The sequence below is a fragment of the Pogoniulus pusillus genome, chromosome 3, assembly GCF_015220805.1.
Source record: "Pogoniulus pusillus isolate bPogPus1 chromosome 3, bPogPus1.pri, whole genome shotgun sequence".
Lineage (NCBI taxonomy): Eukaryota > Metazoa > Chordata > Aves > Piciformes > Lybiidae > Pogoniulus > Pogoniulus pusillus.
The window spans coordinates 29,112,302-29,131,938 of NC_087266.1; the positions used below are offsets into that span (position 1 = coordinate 29,112,302).

Sequence of the window (19,637 nt, forward strand, 5' to 3'; positions counted from 1 at the left end):
AAGCATATATATATAAAAATCCTGGTAAAGACTTAACAGAGGAAAAAAAAAAACCACAGTTTTTTGGTTTTTTTGGTTTTTTTTTTTTTTTAAGGCACAACCGAAACACAACTAAACCAGCGCAAAACAGTCAGCTTCCCAGCCCCTGGGAACTTCGTGCTGACGCCTCTGCAACGCTGACACAAAACAAAAGAGAGCCGTCGGGCGCTGATAGTCGCCTCGGAGGTAACCGCGCCCGCTCGCCGCACTTTCCAAGGCCACCCTCGCCGCCGGAGGAAGGGCCCAAGGCAGGTGGGCCGCAGCCCCCCCGGAGCAGCAGCGCAACGACCACGCACAGGGCTGCTCCCCTCAGCACGCGGCGCCGAGGCCCGGCCGGCCCGCGCCCGCCTGCGGGGCGCCTCCACGCTCCATTGTCCGCTGCACCGCCACAATTCGACTCCAGCGCTCAGAAGCCGAGGTGCTTCTGAGCGGCCTCCGGGCAAAACGGAGCAGCGGGCCGAGACACCCCAGAAAGAGAGGGCACGTCGAGCAGCCCGGAGTCACCAACAGAGAACTCCACTCGGTCCGTCCTGCCTCTCCAGCGTCGCACTCCTATGACATCAGAGAGAAGGGGCCAAGGCCCCTTTCGAACAGCCGTTTCTGGACAACAGTGCCTGCATAGAAGCGGAGGAAATCTGAGTCGGACTTGCTCCTCTCCCAACTTCCAGCCATTAAGCCGTAACTCTGAGCGCTCCTGAAGGCCGCCACCGTGCCATTATCTAGTCTACTTCTGCGGTGCCGGCGCTCGGGTCGGAGCCGGCATGACTTAGGGCAGCCCAGGACTAGAAAAAACAGCGTTCGAGAGGCAAGGCCGCTCCGTTCCTGCCTCCCGGCTACGGGAGGAGGGCTCAGTCACGTGCTCGCGTAGCCTCTCGTCCCTCCCTGCCCATGACACGGAAGCGGCTGGCGAGCCGTGGTTGGGGATGGCAGGGCTCTTGTTCGGTCTCCTGGCCCTGCTCTGGGGCACGCAGGTGGGCGGCGGCGGCCAAGGCGTGCCCATCCTTGGAGGGCGGAGGGAAGGAACGAACGAAGCGATGAGAGTTTTTGCGCGTGCTGTCTTTACGGCTTTGCGCCCGACGGCAGATGTCAGGGGATGGGGATGACAGACGGCCGGGAGGAGCGCGCTCAGGGGCGGTGGAGACAGGGCGGCGGTCCCCTTCGATCTGCGCGGGGACCCGTCGGAGTGTGGGAATGAAGGCAGGGCCGCAGGATCCGTTTGGTCCTGGTGTCTTCCCGTGCCTGTAGTAGTTCCTGTCGGTCTAGACAGAGACATGTTTGTGTGTCTTTTCAGAGCTTCTGAGGAAATGCCTGTGCCGGGTTCTAAGCAATGTTGTGCTCTGCTTAGACGAGGGAAAAACGTAATGATCGCTACGTGAATAACTTTGCACCACTTACTGTCTGATTTTTCTCCCTGCTTCATTACTGTTGGTTTTCCTGCACGACAGCGTAGTCTTTCTTAAGCTGTTCCCTTACCCCTATTTCTGGTGATGCAATTGACATAAATGTTAAATGGCCCTGGTTCATCAGGATTCAACACTTGCAAGTTGTTAGCTCTAGCGTGAGCTTTCCTGTTTCAGTGCTTAGGTTGCAGCGGTGCAGCTGTGCTTAGCTTCTGTTCTTCTGCTGGAAAGAGAACAAAAAGGTGGAAGTTCTTTTTTTCCATTATCCTTCAAAATGTGTACAATGACATGAGTTTTTCCATGCCTGTTATTTTACACTTCCCTATTTCCAAGATGTAGTTTTCTGCCTTGACCTGTTCCTTTATTCTGCTTTTCCTTGTTTTCATACTGTCTTGAATTATGGATTCTGTTGCACTTGGAATAATTTCTACTGTTTTCCTCATTTTGGAATGTGCTTTACATAAAGTAATAGCAACTTTGATATAAGAAATTTCAGGGTATGTTTCCTGCCTTGTAATTCCAGAGTTCCACAATCCGAAGGATTTCATTTGCTAACTTCCAGTTTGTTGAAATTTTCCCATTTGCAGTCCAAGACTGTCTCTCTTTATCTATAGTCTCAGCTTAAATTCAATAAAACAATTTATAAAGGTTCAGTACACATTTACTTGCTACTGCTGATCCTTCTGATGCCGTCATCATGGAATTTTAACTAGTGGTGGATAATTATTTTTGCATTTTCAGGTTTCAGAAACATTTGATTACATCCCGTTTTGGAAGGGACAGCAACAGATGTACAAGCTGGATATAGGCTGGCCTAAAATTCCAGAATACTTCACTGGCCAAACATTTTGTGTTGCTGTTGACTCCGTTCATGGTTTGGTCTATGTGGGACAAGTGAGTGAGAAAACTGTATTTCTTTCCTTGCTGTTCTAGTTTGATTTCACTTAGGCTATATATATTTGTATGTGTATATGTTTGCATACATATATGTGAATAGATATTGTACCAAAATTAGTTAAAAGTATAGATGTCTTCATGATACACATTTTTAAAGCAGTTCTGCCCCCATGTTTGTGTTTTAAAAGCATTAAATTTCTGTGGTATAAATGTGTGATTGCAGCTTAATTGAATTACAGTAGCTTCTCTTATCTGTAAGGTAAAATGTCATTCTGGGACAATTGAATCTTCCACTCTTTCAGCCTTTGTCTAGTAAAATCAAAACCATGCAGTTCTTTCAGCCAGCTCCAGTAATCAGAGTTCAAGTATTTGCTTTACTCAGTTTCACACATTTGTATCTTTAGCTTATAGATGATGCATTCTCACCATGGAAAGTGGTGGGATTTAACTATAAAGCACAGTATGAGTACTTGAATGCCATGCAGCTAAGAAGTACAGTTACAGTTTTTCATGTCTGGCATATTTTTCAGCAAGAACATTAAAATGATGATTCAAATAGAAGACCAAGATAGTTTCAGGATAGTTTCTCTGAAAATTCTACTTGTCTGTGTTTTAAGTTGAAACTCTAGAATTAGTGGAAAGTTTTATACTTGCATGAACTTAGACCCTTTCCTTTTCTAGACTAAAAAAATGAGATCTACAGACAGTCTCAGGAGATTCTTGTGATTCATGAAACCATGAAAAAAACCTTGCAAAGAGGAATTTTCATAAATATAAATAATTCCTTAATATATTTTCTTAATAGACTTCTTTTTGCATTTTCAGAGGGGAGACAATGTGCCAAAAGTACTGGTATTTTCAGAGGAAGGCTATTTTCTTTACTCTTGGAATAATACTGTTGAAATGCCTCATGGTATCTTTGTATTGAACACTGCAACTGATAGTACAGTATGGATCACAGATGTTGGAACAGGTATGTATGGTGGTGATAGGAAAGTATTAGGTGGGTAAGAAAATGCTAATAGAGCAGATATTACTTTAAAAACGCAATCATAGAATCACAGAATCAACCAGGTTGGAAGAGACCTCCAAAATCATCCAGTCCAACCTATCACCCAGCCCTATCCAGTCAACTAGACCATGGCACTAAGTGCCTCCTCCAGTCTTTTCTTGAACACCTCCAGGCATGGCAAATCCACCACCTCCCTGGGCAGCCCATTCCAATGGGAAATCACTCTCTCTGGGAAGAACTTCCTCCTAACATCCAGCCTATGCCTCCCTCGGCACAACTTGAGACTGTGTCCCCTTATTCTCTTGGTGGTTGCCTGGGAGAAGAGCCCAACCTCCACCTGGCTTCAGCCTCCTTACAGATTGTTGTAGACAGCAATGAGATCACCCCTGAGCCTTCTCTTCTCCAGGCTGAAGAAACCCATCTCCCTCAGCCTCTCCTCATAGGGTTTGTGTTCCAGGCCCCTCACCAGCTTCACTGCCTTTTTCTGGGGACACGTTGCAGAATTTCAACATCTCTCTTGAATTGAGGAGCCCAGAACTGGACACAGTACTCAAGGTGTGGCCTGACTAGTGTTGAGTACAGGGGAAGAATAACCTGCTTTGTCCTACTGGCCACACTGTTCCTGATACAGGCCAGGATGCCATTGGCTCTCTTGGCCACCTGGGCACACTGCTGCCTCAACTTCAGCCTACTATCTACCAGTACCCCCAGGTCCCTTTCTGCCTGTCTGCTCTCCAGCCACTCTGTCCTCAGCCTGTAGCGCTGCTTGGGGTTGTTGTGGCCAAAGTGTAGAACCCCACACTTAGCCCTGTTGAATCTCATCCACTGGCCTCTGCCCACCCATGCAGTCTGTTAAGGTCCTTCTGCTGGTTCTCATACCCTCCAGCAGATAGACACCTGCTCCTAGCTTGGTGTCATCTGCAAACTTACTGGTAATTGACTCAATCCCCTCATCCAGATCATCAGTAAAGATGTTGAACAGGACCGGGCCCAGCACTGAGCCTTGGGGTACACCATTAGTGACTGGCTGCCAACTGGATGTGGCACCATTCAGCACCACTCTCTGGGCCCAATCAGTTCTTGAGCCATATCAGAGTCAATCTGCCCAAGCCACGAGCTGACAGCTTTGCCAGAAGCTTGTTGTGGCAGATGGTGTCAAAGGCTTTGCTGAAGTCCAGGTAGACTACATCCACAGCCTTCCCCACATTCACCAGGCAGGTATCCTGATCATAAAAGGAGATCAGGTTGGTCAGACAGGACCTGCTGCTCCTAAACTCATGCTGGCTGGGCCTGATCCCTTGGCCATCCTGTAAGTGCTTTGTGATGGCACTCAAGATGACCTGTTCCATCAGCTTGCCTGGCACTGAGGTCAGGCTGACAGCCTGGTTCCTCTGTCCGGCCCTTCCTGTGGATGGGCATCACATTGGCCAGCTTCCAGTCTTTGGGGACCTCTCCAGTGAGCCAGGACTCTTGATAAATGATGGAGAGTGGCTTGGCCAGCTCATCTGCCAGCTATCTCAGCACCCTAGGATGGATCCGATCCAGTCCCATGGACTTGTGAGGATCCAAGTGGCTCAGAAGGTCCCTTAGTGCTTCCTTCTGGATTACAGGGTGACTATACTGGTCCCCAGCTCCATCTGCCAGTACAGGAGGACAGTTGTCCTTGAGACAACCTGTCCCACTATTGAAGATTGAGGCAAATAAAGTATCAAATACCTCTGTCTTTTCCTCATCTTTTGCTACTGTATTCCCCTTTCCATCTAATAAGCAGTGGAGGTTATCCTTGCCCCTTATTTTGCTCTTAATGTATTTATAGAAACACTTTTTATTCTCCTTAACAGCAGTGGCCAGTATAAGTTCTAAACAGACTTTTGCCTCTAATTTTTTTCCTACCAGACCTAGCAACATCCTTGAGCTTTTTCTGGGATATCTCCCCTTTTTTCCAAAGGTGATAGTTCTTTCTTGAAGTAGGTCAAATGTTCCTGGACTCCTTTGTTTTTAAGGGCTGTTTCCCAAGGAACTTTCCAAGTTACTTCCTTAAATAAGCTGAAGTCTGCCCTTCGGAAGTCCAGTGTGGAGGTTCTGTTGATGCCCCTCCTGGTTTCGCCATATATTGAAAACTCTATAATTTCATGGTCTCTGGACCCCAGGCAGCCTCCAACCACCACATCTCCCACCAGCCCCTCTCTGTGAGCAGCAGGTCAAGCAGGGCTGCATCCCTGGTAGGCTCAGGTAATAGCTGAGATAAGAAGTTGTCCTCTATACACTCTAGGAACCTTCTAGAGTGCCTCTTCTCTGCAGTATTAAAGTCCCAGCAGATGTCTGGCAGGTTAAGAATAAGGGCAGGTGATCTTGAGGCAGCCTGCAGCTGCTTAAAGAATAATAAATCAACCTCTTCTTCCTGGTTGGGTGGTCTATAACAGACTCCAACCAGGATGTCAGCCTTGTTGGCCTTCCCCTTAATTTTCACCCACAGGAACTCAACCTGATCATCCTTCATCTCTACTTCCATGATGTCCAGAGCAGCCCTAATGTATAGGGCCACTCCTCCACCCCTTATCCCTCACCTGTCTCCCCTAAAGAGTCTGTAGCCATTGATTACAGCACTCCAATTGTGTGAGTCATCCCACCATGTTTCCGTGATGGTGACAACATCATAGTTTTCCTCTTGTACCAAGACTTCCAACTCCTCTTGTTTATTACCCGTACTGCATGCATTACTGTACATAATCATTTAAGTCAGTTCTGCCATGAAAAAAGTTCTCAAGTGCTGCACAGAATGCTGTGAAGATTAAGGAGTTGTGGGTCTGTGGGTCTGCTTATAGCATCTGAACTTGGTAAGCACTGCCCCAGGAGGCATATCAGGAGAAAAAAAAAATCTTCTGGCTTGTCTAAATGTTTGGTGACCCTAATAAAGTGGATGCATATTGTTGTAGCCTATGGCTCCAGTCATATTCTCACTATAAACTTTGTCTTCTTTTAATTAATATCAGTTGTGATGTTTAGGAGATTGTATTTTTGTAGCCTTTGTAGGCAATTGTACTTACTTTTAGTTTTATTAAGGCTTTTTTGCACTGTGGATTTTTTGATGTGTTTCGTTTTTTTTAATCCAGGAAAATATGGGCACACTGTGAAACAGTACAACCCTTCGGGTAAACTTCTGCAGGTCTTGGGCACACCGGGTAATGCTGGTTCCAGTTTAATTCCTCTACAATTTGATCAACCAGCAGAGGTCTTTGTAGAGGAAAGTGGAGATATGTATGTCGTGGATGGGGATGGAGGAATGAATAACAGATTGCTCAAACTATCCAACGGTATGAGAAAACGAACTTCTGCAGTAGGTGACCATTGAAAATTGAATTTTAAATAGCGTGGGTTAATACTTGTAAGCAAGAATTAGGTAGACTTGTCACTTAACATGAATTTGAAGAATTTGTTGAAACAGATTGTGGTTTATTCCTTGTCACTTCAGGAGAAATCTTCTAGTTGTATGTGACAAGAAGCTTAGTGAATGAGTTTGTTCAGTCTTCAAGAGAGAATGCTATAGTGGGGTTCTTACGCTTGTCTTCAAGTCAGCAGTGGGGAATGTATAGAGAAGATACACTCATTTCTCAGAGGAATGAGGAACACTTAGCAAAAGGTGTAAAGGAGTGAATTACTGTTCAGTTTTTGGAGGAACACATTCACAGGGAGGGTGAACAGATAGTGAATAGTTTGTTCAGAGATGTGCAATCTGCACTCTTGAAGATGCTCAAAATTTTATGTTACGTGCATCGTGATCTAACTTAAGAGTTGGATTTGTTAACAAGGCTAGTCCTGATTTGAGAAGGGGATTGCAACAGATAGTGTCTGAAGATCTTTTATAATTAAATTAATTAGCTTGTTCATATCTCTAAGTTAGGTAATCAGTATTGTGAGGAGTCTGCACATACCTACAGTTGGGAAAAAACAGAGAAGCAACAATTGGGAAAAACTGGAGAAACTACAGTTTCTCCTTTGTACTATAATAAAATAGGTGGTTTCCTAGTATCTACTTTGCAAAATGGTTAAGTTGTGAAAACTCAAAACTGACTTAAAACTGCCAAGTTACAAACATAAGAGATTAATGTAGTAAGCAATTAAATATTATAATCTTTTTTTTACAGAGCTTTTTATTATGGGTTTTGTATACTAGTGGCTACATTTCTGTAATGAAAGCCCAGAAACCATTAATAACAAATCAGTAGTCACTGTAGTAGTTCCAGTATTTCTTGAGTCTATATATTGGGAGTATTTTGTTTAAAAATTCTGTGTTTAGAAATTTCACCTTTTAAAAATTAAGTAACTTGGCCAGGAAATTACAGCTTGTCATTTCCTTACTGTATTGTGTTGGGGTTTTTTAACTTTTATTTTTCATGGTGCTCACTGTTTAGATTACCAAGAGATATGGCTGACTGGAACAAACGGGACTGGCATTGGTCAATTCAAAATTCCTCACAGTGTAACACTGGATCCTTTTGGACGGGTAAAGAATAAAGGGAGATTTTTTTTTTCCATCTTCCAACAGATTTGTTTACAGTATTTGAACAAAACAATTTGTCTTTCTTTTTTTTAATTGAACTGTTGTGATCTGGGTCATTTTATTGGGGTTACAGTGGCTATGAGCTGAAGTTTCATACTGCAGATCCTACTGAAATAGTGAGCTCCAAGGTTAGTGCAAAGATTCTGAGCAGATATGCTGTCATTGTCTGTGCTAACAACAAACAGTTCCTCCTGCAGCTCTTAACAGGTTGCCATCATGAGAGTACAGGAAAATGATGCTCTGTAATAAATATCTACCCAAGCGCTCAGGTTTCTCCAGAGGACTTTAATTTCACATTTAGAAATTCCAGATCAGCTTAAGATGGTAGTAAGGCTTTGGCTAGGTTTTGGATATCAGTCCTTTTCTGCATGTGGTTTCAGACATTCAAGAGTCTGCTTCTGCCAGGTGTTAATTGTGGCTTTTGCTCTGCTGCTCTTGTAGAGGAATTATGCAGTCATTCCTTCATCTGTTTCAGGGAAAATAAAACATCCTAAGTCACCAGTTGGAAGTAATTCTGCCAATGCTATTTGAAACAAAATAAGAAACTGTCTTGATTCTAATATAAATTCCCAGAGACTCTAATAAATTTGATAGAACCAATAACAATTTGTAGAGTGCCCTTCCCTCTTCTCCCTCCTTTCCCAAAGAAAGGGATTAGATATATATGTAGAGAGAGGTAAGCACACCCAAATAAATGAATCTCACTCGATTTGGAAGTTATAAAAAAGAAAAGTTTAACAATAACTTAAAAGAGGTATCTGAGGTAGGGAAGTTTACAACGGATAGGGAAGGGAAAATGGCAAAAATACAAAAAGTATAAATAGAACCTGAGTTTGTGATGGTGGCTTTGTCTGCCTCGTGAGTGATGGCCACGTGGTATGGTGGTATGCAGGGATCCCCCCTGCTTTTATGAGACAGGAAGGGGGGAGTGGGCTAACCATCACCTGGTGGTGTTCAGACCCACCCCTGGGGAGGGGTCAAGACCCCGAGGGTCAGGTTCAGGGTTACTCCCCCTGGAGTGTTAACCCTATACAGAAGCATACACAAAAATCACTTCTCTGCTAAAGCTGGCAGTGTAGGAAAGAGAGGTAGAGGGAGATAACATGTTCAGCTTGTGTTGAAGGTAGTCACAAGTATATACCTTCAAAGACAGGAACTGCAACAAGCTACAGTTTTATTGCCAACATAGTGATGATCATCAGCTTGGGTTGAAAAAATGTTAATTCCTCAGTAATCTAGGAGAACACTGTAGTAGTGTTTTATTTAAAAACACTGATGAAAAATCTCAAGCCAACCTGTTCATTGCTCCCTTTTGCATGATACCCCTGAAAACTAGGGAAGCATACTTATCAGATTGATGGGTTGCCAACAGCTAACACTTCAATGATTGTAGTACAAGAGATGCCTTCACTGGAACTAGTGGTATTCCTAGCTTGCTTTGTTTGTGAAACCCAGTTAGGAATAGATGGGACAAAGACAAGCTCCACAAAACTGATTAGACGAAACATGCAGAAAATGCTCTTAAAATTGCTCAGTATTTATAGTAGCATTACACATATTCAGAGTGTTTGCACATGAGTCATGATCATGGATCATGAAATACGAAAAAAGAAATTGTTAGCTATTGACAGAGCAGTATCTTTAGAATTAAATAGATAGCAATATGCCCTCACTGAGGATGGAGGAAATTCCTAGTAAATGTATCTGTATTGTAGTCACAAAATGAAGAGAAGGCCTTGATTTCACTGTTAAAGTAGTATAAAATAATCTGTGTATGTTAACTAGGTGCCAGTTTTGTTTTATACCTTTAACTCATACTTAATGTAGTTTTGAATAGGGAGGCATGCTCTTTGAGAGTGTACTTCTCTTTTTACTACAGGATGCTTTGCTCATATAAAAAAACTAAAAAAATTGATTTGTTCTGTTTGTGAACAGCCATGATTTTTGTTCTTAACAGGTATGGGTTGCAGACAGAGACAACAAAAGAATCCAAGTTTTTGATAAAGTCACAGGGGAATGGCTTGGTTCTTGGAGCAGCTGTTTTTCAGAGGATGGACCCTATTCTGTCAGGTAATGTTGAACAGCTGTAGAAGCATGCAATTATGTAAATCAGGTGTATATTTGCTGGTGAATTAAAATGTTGCTATTCAATGCCAGATGACAAGGAGCTAAACAGTATTAACTAAAAGGATGTTGGACCCTAATCATATGCAAAGCTCTGCACAGCGGTATCTTGACAGGGAAATCCTAGCTTTATAGCAAGTCCTATGGATTGGAGCACAGGACTGGGAACTTCATTTTAAAGTTGTGTGTTGTTGACCTTACTGTTGAAGCTTTTATGGGAAGAGAAACTGTCTTGAATGACTTTTCTGTAGCATAATTTGTCTCAAGAAGCAGCCAACAGGTAGACCAAGGCCTGTAATTTAATTCTTAGTGTTTCATTTAGTTCATGATAGTCTTCCAAAACTTGACTAGTAAGGAGGTTTTATATGCTTAAAACTGCATGATTGTATTAAAATGAGATATCATAAGGAGTTTGTAATTCGAAAATGTATTTTTGTCTTTCTCAGATTTACTGCTAATTACAAATACCTGATTGTAGCTCAACTGAATATCAACCGGTTAGCAATCGTGGCAGCACCACCAGTTGGCTCTATTAGGGACTGTGTTATCGTCAACACAATCCAGCTGGCAGATGAAACCAAACCACACCTTTTGGATGTTGACATGAAGAGTGGAGCCATCTATGTTGCAGAAATCGGAGCCCAGCAAGTACAAAAGTACATACCTTTAAGCTGATGGTTTCCCACATCTGCCATGGCACAAGCTATGTGATATATAAGACCTATGACCACATTTCCTTGAGTTTTCTATAGTATCTCTCTTGTTGGGCAAGTACAGGACATTGTGCTTTCAGAACTTAAGAATCTGTCCTGGCTGTGCTGCAGTCCTGGAGAAGTATTTAATCGTGAACTCTGTCATGATTTAACCCCAGCAATCAACTAAGCACCACACAGCTACTTGCTGACTCACTCTCCACACTCCTAGCAGGATGGGGAAGAGAATCATGGGAAAAAAAATAAACCTCATGGGTTGATATAAAGAAAACTTAATAGGTCAGAAAATTAATAAAATAAATAATAATAATAATTTAAAAATAATTAGAGTATACAAAGCAAGTGATGCCCAGCTAGTTAGCCATCAGTGGCCCCAAGACAACTTTCCCTCCAGTTTGTATACCAAGCTTGACATTGTTCAATATGGAACATCCCTTTGTCCAGTTTGGGTCATCTGTCTTGTCTGTCATGTCCTAGCTTTTTGTGTCCCCACCACAGCCTACTTGCTGACTGGGCATAAGAACCTGAATAGTCCTTGACTTAGTATAAACACTACAACAACTAAAGCATCAATGTGTTCTCACACTAAATCCAAACCAGCACTGTTCTGTGTACTGGGATGAAAATTAACTCTGTTGCAGATGAAACAAAGAAAAGCTGTTACTCATTTTAGTAATGCCCTGGTGGGTTTTCTTTTTGTAGATGGCAAGTGGAAAATTACTTTGAACAGCATCTTTATTTTATTGTATAAAACTCTACAAACACAGCTGCTGTTCCTAAAATACAGAGAGTTGTCTTGGGGCTCCTCTGCTTAGTCTCTCTGTGTTGTTAAATGAAGGCCAGAACTGCCTGAAAGATTTCAGGAGAGGCAAGCACCTTATTTTAATGTTTATTCTTGTTTTCTTCAATTAATTGTGCTGATGGTGCTTAACACTGACTACAGGAGTGCATTATGGTGTTGAATAAGATGCTGCTTGATACCAATGTCATTGCTGACATTGGCATCTACCTTAGGTGCCTTAATGGCATAAGCATTGAAATCTAAGATTTCACTTCTGGCTGAAGTGGTGAAGTCTGCAATAACCTTAAGTTAAGCTGGTATCAGGCACTTTAAATTAAAAGTATGTGCACAGCAGCCAAGTACTGATTCTTAAATCAATTCTTAACATGACTTTATGCAGATCAGCATGAATTTTGTGTTCTGTGAGATTTCATAGTGGAATATATGGAAGCTCAACTCATTGAAGTTCTTCAAAATAAGCAAATTCCAATTTGCTAGGAAAGTCTTTGCCAGCATTAGGGACTGGGGGACACCTGATTTTCTCCTGGTTTCCTTGAAGATCTGTCATGTATTGTTTTGATTTGGGGACTTCTAACTGATTTATATGCAGAACTTCGAATTCATCAACTCCATTAATGTCTAGAGTTACATTTATTACACTTTATCCCAGCTGATGTCTTCAAGCTCCGTCATAAAAAATGTTGCCTCTTTCCATTCCCAGCCCAGAGAGGTTCTGTTTTCTTTACATGTTGCTACAAGATTTTAAGGTAGTTCACTTTATAGCAGAGGCAACTGGGTATGGGAGAGTGGCATGGCAAAAATGAGACAGTAAATAACTCATTACTTCTGTTGTGGACCCACATTCCTTATTTATCTACTATCTCTTCAAAACATTCGGGAGGACTTTTGCTGTTCCTACATGCTGATTCTACTGCATGGACTATTGTAATGCTAACTACCAGCTAAGAGAGGCATTTTTTTTCTACTTCCTTAGAAAGGGAATATGTGAAATAGAATTACTCTAATGGGAAGCATCCAATTCAGTGAATGTTATCAAAAGCAAATTCTTGATTTGGCAGGTTTTAAACTGTGATTACAAATTTTTGGGTCAGCAGATGGAAAAGCTGTCCAGGAAGGTCAGACTCTATTTTCTGTGAAGCCTGATGGCCTGATTTCAGTAGCATTTGAGATAAATGTGTTCAATGTGAATGCTTTGTGGTTGGGTACATCCACAATAACAAAAGCAGATCTTACCTAGCTGCTCTTAGGCAAGCTTTAGAATTGTTTGCATGGTCTTGAATGGGAGCTAGTAAGCAATATTTATTGTCTATAAAAACAGCAGTACTTCCTCTAGACCTAGGTGGATAGGTCCACATTGCTTTGCAGTGCATTGTATGGATTTTCTAAGTCTCAGGGATCTCTGCTTTGTGTGTATTTTAGCTATTTCTCACCTATGCAAGTTGGATTTCTTTTTGAGAGTATTAAAATAATATCATTAACTGTATTTGATCTTGGTGATGTAAGGTGTTCAGGCACATGCATTCTTCCTCACCACATCCTCTCTATTTGTTTTTGCCATTGTTGCATCCATTTAAAATAGAACTCGAAACTCTCCAGGAACACGCTTCTGTGTTCAGTAAAAAAAGCAGTGCGCTTTTTGATGTTGATGAGAAGGTAATTCCAAGAAGTTTGCATTTGCTGTGTGAATCTGTTCTCAAGTATCTTTTTACACGGGCTTTTGCAGCCCCTAGAAATGGGGAGCATTCATGCGGTTTTGTCTGGCTTTACTGAAATAAGCCATGGTGCCAAAGTGTGTTTTGCCTCTAGGCATAAGAAGGGATGTTATTAAATAGTAGAAGATGCTTAGACTCCTTTTTACCTCTGTGTCTATGATCAGACTGAGAAAATTATTGATTTGTGCACTAACTTGGTAATTATCTGAAGATTTTATTATGTATCATCATGAAACTGGTTTCTGAAAATTACCATTATAGCATAATTGGATAAAATAAACAGAGCATTTCCCCTTATGAAAGGCTTAGACTCTACATTTCTGTTCTGATATCAGTAGTATTCCATTGGAGTGGATTACTTTGCCAGATATGGGGTACTCATCACTTTGATAAGGTATTTAATTTTAATACCAACATTCAAATGTAACCTAAAATTCCATGCTATCCTTATGGATTAGTATTTCTGTGGCCCATATCTGTTGCATCCTAATTTACATATCAAAAAAGGCATAAATATTTCTCCTAGATCTTTCCTCTGAGTAATTAGTAAGATGGGCCAATGAGTTACATAAATGCCAAGTATAAAAGAAATATTTAAACTGTATACCCTTTCAATACTAATAGGGAAATAAAACTAACAAAACACTTCTTAATATGGAATCGGGTTTTACTTCCAGAAAAGATTTACCAAGCAATCTGTGTAGTTTTCAGAAGACCAAGACTGGACTTCTCCATGGATTAGAAATGCTTGCACAAGAAATAACATACTACAGTGTTAATTAGGCAAGAAAGAAACCTGAAATGATTGCCAGAACCCTCTGGAAATCTGATTTTAGTAAGTGCCAGCTTTCGAGTAAGAGAAATAATCATGGGACTATCCAAGAATATTCTACAGGAATATTCCATGTTTTGTGCTTTGATGTCTCCAACTTTGAGTATGTTTTTTATTGTGGTTTTCTTTAATTGATCCTTTTATCAGGGTAAGTGACTAGGTTAGAACAATGTTCTGACAAGGTATGAACAGGTTATCTAATCCTCTCTCCTCTGATTCTAAGATGTGTTAATACAGTTCATCTTGATTTTTCTGACATGTGACTCAGCCCATTTTTCATGCATTACTGTAGTCAGCAATTTACTAACAATATCTGTCTGGCCAAAACAAAAGAAGCCTAACCTGGGAACTACAGACCCGTCAGCCTGACCTCAGTGCCAGGGAAACTGATGGAGCAGGTTATCTTGGGGGTGATAAGAGCGCACCTGAGGCATGGCAAAGGGCTCAGGTCCAGCCAACATGGATTTAGGAAGGGCAGATCTTGCCTCTCCAACCTGATCTCCTTCTATGATCAGGTGACCCGCTTGGTGGATGTGGGGAGGCCTGTGGATGTGGTCTATCTGGACTTCAGCAAGGCCTTTGGCACTGTCCCCCACAGCAAACTGCTGGCCAAGCTGTCAGCCCACGGCTTGGATGGCAACACTCTGTGCTGGGTTAGGAACTGGCTGGAGGGCCGGACCCAGAGAGTGGTGGTGAATGGTGCCACATCCAGCTGGCAGCCAGTCACTAGTGGTGTCCCTCAGGGATCAGTGCTGGGCCCCATCCTCTTTAACATCTTCATAGATGATCTGGATGAGGGCATGGAGTCAGTCATCAGCAAGTTTGCAGATGATACCAAGCTGGGGGCAGATGTGGCTGGGTTGGAGGGCAGAAGGTCTCTGCAGCGGGACCTTGACTGCCTGGACAGATGGGCAGAGTCCAATGGGATGGTGTTCAATAGCTCCAAGTGCAGGGTGCTGCACTTTGGACACAACAACCCCATGCAGAGATACAAGCTGGGGTCGGAGTGGCTGGAGAGCAGCCAAACAGAAAGGCATCTGGGGGTGCTGATTGATACCCGCCTGAACATGAGCCAGCAGTGTGTCCAGGTGGCCAAGAAAGCCAATGGCATACTGGCCTGCATCAGGAATGGTGTGGTCAGCAGGAGCAGGGAGGTCATTCTGCCCCTGTACTCTGCACTGGTTAGACCACACCTTGAGTACTGTGTTCAGTTCTGGGCCCCCCAGTTTAGGAGGGACATCGAAATGCTTGAGCGTGTCCAGAGAAGGGCGACGAGGCTGGTGAGAGGCCTTGAGCACAAGCCCTATGAGGAGAGGCTGAGGGAGCTGGGATTGTTTAGCCTGGAGAAGAGGAGGCTCAGGGGTGACCTTATTGCTGTCTACAACTACCTGAGGGGTGGTTGTAGCCAGCAGGAGGTTGCTCTCTTCTCTCGGGTGGCCAGCGGCAGAACGAGAGGACACAGCCTCAGGCTGCGCCAGGGGAGATTTAGGCTGGAGATGAGGAGAAAGTTCTTCACTGAGAGAGTCATTGGACACTGGAATGGGCTACCCGGGGAGGTGGTGGAGTCGCCGTCCCTGGGGCAGTTCAAGGCAAGATTGGACGTGGCACTTGGTGCCATGTTCTAGCCTTGAGCTCTGTGGTAAAGGGTTGGACTCGATGATCTGTGAGGTCTCTTCCAACCTTGGTGATACTGTGATACTGTAAATCAGTGTTGTGTCATGCACAATCAGCTTAGTGAGGCCTGTCTTAATAAAAGCTGAAGTGGAAGATGCACAGGTATGTCAGTGGGTTTGGTCATTGCTGCAAGCTCACTGCTTTAAAGCGATTATTAACGTTTTTGAAACATTAGGTAGGTAGTTGATGCTTAACTTTCCCAACAGTTTGTAACTTGAGAAGCCTTCTCAAGTGATCTATCACCAGTGTTTGCAATTGCTGAAGTTCCTCGTTTAATACATTGGAGGGCACCAAACCCCTACTGATGTTTGGCATTCTCAGTGTGTTTTACTAGCAAATGTAAATAGCTGTTAATTTCTGAAAACTTGGAGTAAGTCGACAAAGATAATTAATTGCTCCTGACTTCCTTTCTCTCTTTAAAATAGATTGCTTTAAGCATAAACAGCGAATTCTATTATAATTTTTTGGGTTATTGCTGTTGGATTTATGTCTATAATTTATTTCCATTGCTTTTCTCAGTTAAAAAAAACACAGGAATCCAGTGTCCAGAGACAACTGGGTGTGGTAAATTGATTCTTCTAGTCCTTATGCCATTGATTCCAGTGGAATTTCTTCTGATATGTTGCTTTGGAAATATAATAATTTAAAAGAGCATAGCAGTAACAGCATAATTATATCAAGAGAGCAGTACCATTATATTTCCTTGCAGAGGTGACCCTGGTTGAGATTAGACCTAAACCTACTGGATCTCACTTACAAGTTTTATTCCACCCCTTCTTTCTCAGCCTTCATCTTAAAACATGTGCTCTAATTCTGTATAATTAGCAGTTTATTACAACAACTAGCAATTGTAATAAAAAAGCTTGAACGTGGACTTTTCTGCAGGTTAAGAGACTCAAAATATTTGAGTTTTTCAGTTGTTCATAAAGCTTCAAAGTCATATTACTTATTTGAAATTTTAGAGAAGGAACATAGAATGGTCTAGGTTGGAAGGGACCTCTGAAGGTCATCTGGTCCAAGCCCCTGAGCAGTCAGCAGGGGCATCTTCAACAAGATCAGGTTGCCCAGAGCCCTGTCGAGCCTCACTTTGAATATCTCCAGGAATTGGGCCCCAGCCACCTCCATGGGCAACCTGTTTAATTGTTCCACTACCGTCATAATAAAGAACTTGTTCCTAACGTCCAATCTAAATCTGCTCTTATCTAGTTTGAAGCCATTGGCCCTTGTCCTACCACTACAGGCTTTTGTAAACAGTCTCACTTCATCCTTCTTGTAGGCGTCCTTTAGGTACTGGAAGGCTGCTATTAGTTCTCCCTAGAGCCTCCTCTTTTTCAGGATGAACAATCACAGCTCCCTCAGCTTGTCTTTGTAGCAGAGGTGCTTTAACCCCCTGATCATTTTAATGGCCCTCCTCTGTCCCTCCTGTGTTGAGGACTCCAGTCATGGACACAGTACTCTAGGTGAGGTGTCACCAGAGCAAAGTAAAATCACCTCAGTCAATCTGCTGGCCACATATCTTTTCATGAAGTCCAGGATGCAATTGGCCTTCTGGGCTGCAGGCACACACTGGCTGCTCATGTACAGCTTCTCAGCCATCAGCACCCCCAAGTCTTTTCCCACAGGGCTGCTTTCTATCACTTCATCCCACAATCTGTATTGATAGTGAGGATTGGTCTGGCCCAAGTGCAGAGCCCTGCACTTGCTCTTGTTGAACCTCATGAAGTTCACCTGGGCCCACCTCTCTAGCTTGTCCCTCTGGATGACAACCTGTCCCTCTGGTGTATCAACAACACCACTCAGCTTGGCATCATCTGCAAACTTGCTGATGGTGCACTCATTATATAGACTCCACTGTCTATATAATTGATAAAAAACATTAAACAGCACAGGTCCCAGTACAGACCCCTGAGGGTTACCATTTGTAACTGCTCTTCATCTGGACTCCAAGACATTGAGCACTGCCATCTGGATGTGACCATCCAGCCAATTCCTTATCCACTGAACAGTCCATCCATCAAACCTTTATATATCTCCAACTTTGCAAGTATGATTTTGTAAGGGACCATGTAAAAGCCCTTGCAGAAGTCCAGACAGATCACATCTGTAGGTCATCCCTTATCCACTGATACAGTCACTTTATCATAAAAAGCCACTTGGTTGGTCAGGCATGTTAATGTGTGCACACATATTTATTTATGCACACAGCATAGTCTCTTACTAGATTAACCCTGATACAAGTGAGATATTGAATAGACATGCTTTAGCATAAGATCACGTTTTGAGGCCCTGGAAATAAAATATAATTGTGCAACTGGATCTGGAAAACGGATAAAAAACTTTGTCTAGTTACATCAGGACTAAGCCTATTAATTCTCTGAGCTATTAGAAAATCTCTTACAAAAATAAAGACTTAAGAAATCTCTTGAATAACTAAGGTCTATATATTTTAATCCTTCCTAGTAGTCAATAAGCTGAATTATGAAAGGGAGGCTTTGTGTTTAGTGTGGATTCATATATCTTCAACTTCATGTTTTCTGTTTTCAGCTACCTTAGAGACCTAATATGGAAATATTTTTTTCCTATGCCACATGGAGTAATTTACAGATGATGACTGAATCATCACTTCTTCTGTTCCTTGCCTAAGCTGTATAGTGGAAAACTTGCAGTGGAAAACTAGTAAGACTTCAATTTCACAATGTTTTTATAGCACTTTTTATTAAAGACAAACAAATTCAAAAGAATGTTTACTGCATTACAGGAAGTGTGGGTATTAGAACTGCAAGCACTAAACCTATCCGGGTACTGTACGGGTGTAACGCTATCTCCTCATGATGGGGTTGAATGTATTTCTGCCACTAGCTCTCAATACACTACTGTCTCTGACAGTGAAAAGGATCCCTTCTGGAAGAACAGACCAGAATAGATAGTGAAGGGTTTTAATTTGTGTTTGCCATTGAAGTCCTCAGAAAACTTCCCATGCTGTTAACATTTTTTGACAGCCTTAATTGGAAGATCTGGCTCAAATTGAAGTGTCAGTGCCTTATCAAAACAAACTGGTAAGTTGTAGCAGGTGTTCATTTCATTATGGTCATTTAGTACTTTGAAAAGATTTCTGCTTAGAACTGCCTTTATATCAGAGAAAAGAAAAAAAAGTCAATTATGGTTTAAAGAAAGAAAAATTAAACTAAAAAAACCCAAACACACCTGTGTGTGAGGATTCCAACAGAACTGATGGCTTTACCTTACCTACTGATATAAACCATAATGAAAGATTAGATGTATTGGATACACAGTCCCAAAATGTATTATGAGTCTTGTAAAGAGTCCCTGAGCAGGTATGTTGGGATGTGGCTAACAAAGTTTGCTTAAATTTTCAAAAGACTTGTTGCAGTATCTCTTGCCAAGTGTCCATAAAGAAATTGTGCAGAGTAAGAAAGAAAGGATAATTGTGGAAGACTAATCAGAAGACTTTAAGTATATTAAAAAACAGTTTATTGCTTCTCAATATATTGATGAATTACCTGAAAATGGACTTGCAAAGTCAGGGGCAACCTAGTCAGGCTTGGGAGTAAAGACGAAAGATAGAATGAGTTGCAGAAGGATATAATGTGATTGAATGACTGGGCAATAAAAAGGCAAATTAAATTTAAAAGTAGGTACAACAAAGAAGTCTAATTTTATGCACAGACTATCATAGCTTTGATATATGTTGCCTTTTAAGAAACGATTCCAGACTTGTAAGAGATGATTCATGAAAATACTGACTTCCAAACTCAGTGGCAGTCTGTCAACAATGAGAACAATGAGCAGTACTTGGAAAATACCAGATGTTCAAACAGAAGCTTTGTAAGGTAATTGCACAAATTCCTTA

The 19,637-nt window shown here is 42.2% G+C and overlaps 1 protein-coding gene across 3 annotated transcripts; it reads left to right on the plus strand.

Annotated features, from left to right (window-relative positions):
• Window positions 1–73: 73 nt before the first annotated feature.
• NHLRC3 (NHL repeat containing 3) lies at window positions 74–13,562 on the plus strand. 3 transcript variants are annotated; one of them, XM_064173494.1, is made up of 7 exons: window positions 74–1,010; window positions 2,181–2,333; window positions 3,162–3,309; window positions 6,462–6,689; window positions 7,761–7,852; window positions 9,867–9,979; window positions 10,480–13,562. In XM_064173494.1, exons 1-7 carry the CDS (start codon window positions 963–965, stop codon window positions 10,706–10,708), a joined length of 1,011 nt encoding a protein of 336 aa, XP_064029564.1. In that variant the 5' UTR covers window positions 74–962; the 3' UTR covers window positions 10,709–13,562. The 3 variants fall into 3 exon arrangements, with proteins under 3 accessions (XP_064029564.1, XP_064029573.1, XP_064029583.1); XM_064173503.1 differs by having other exon boundaries at window positions 6,462–6,662; XM_064173513.1 differs by having other exon boundaries at window positions 6,462–6,530.
• Window positions 13,563–19,637: the final 6,075 nt, after the last annotated feature.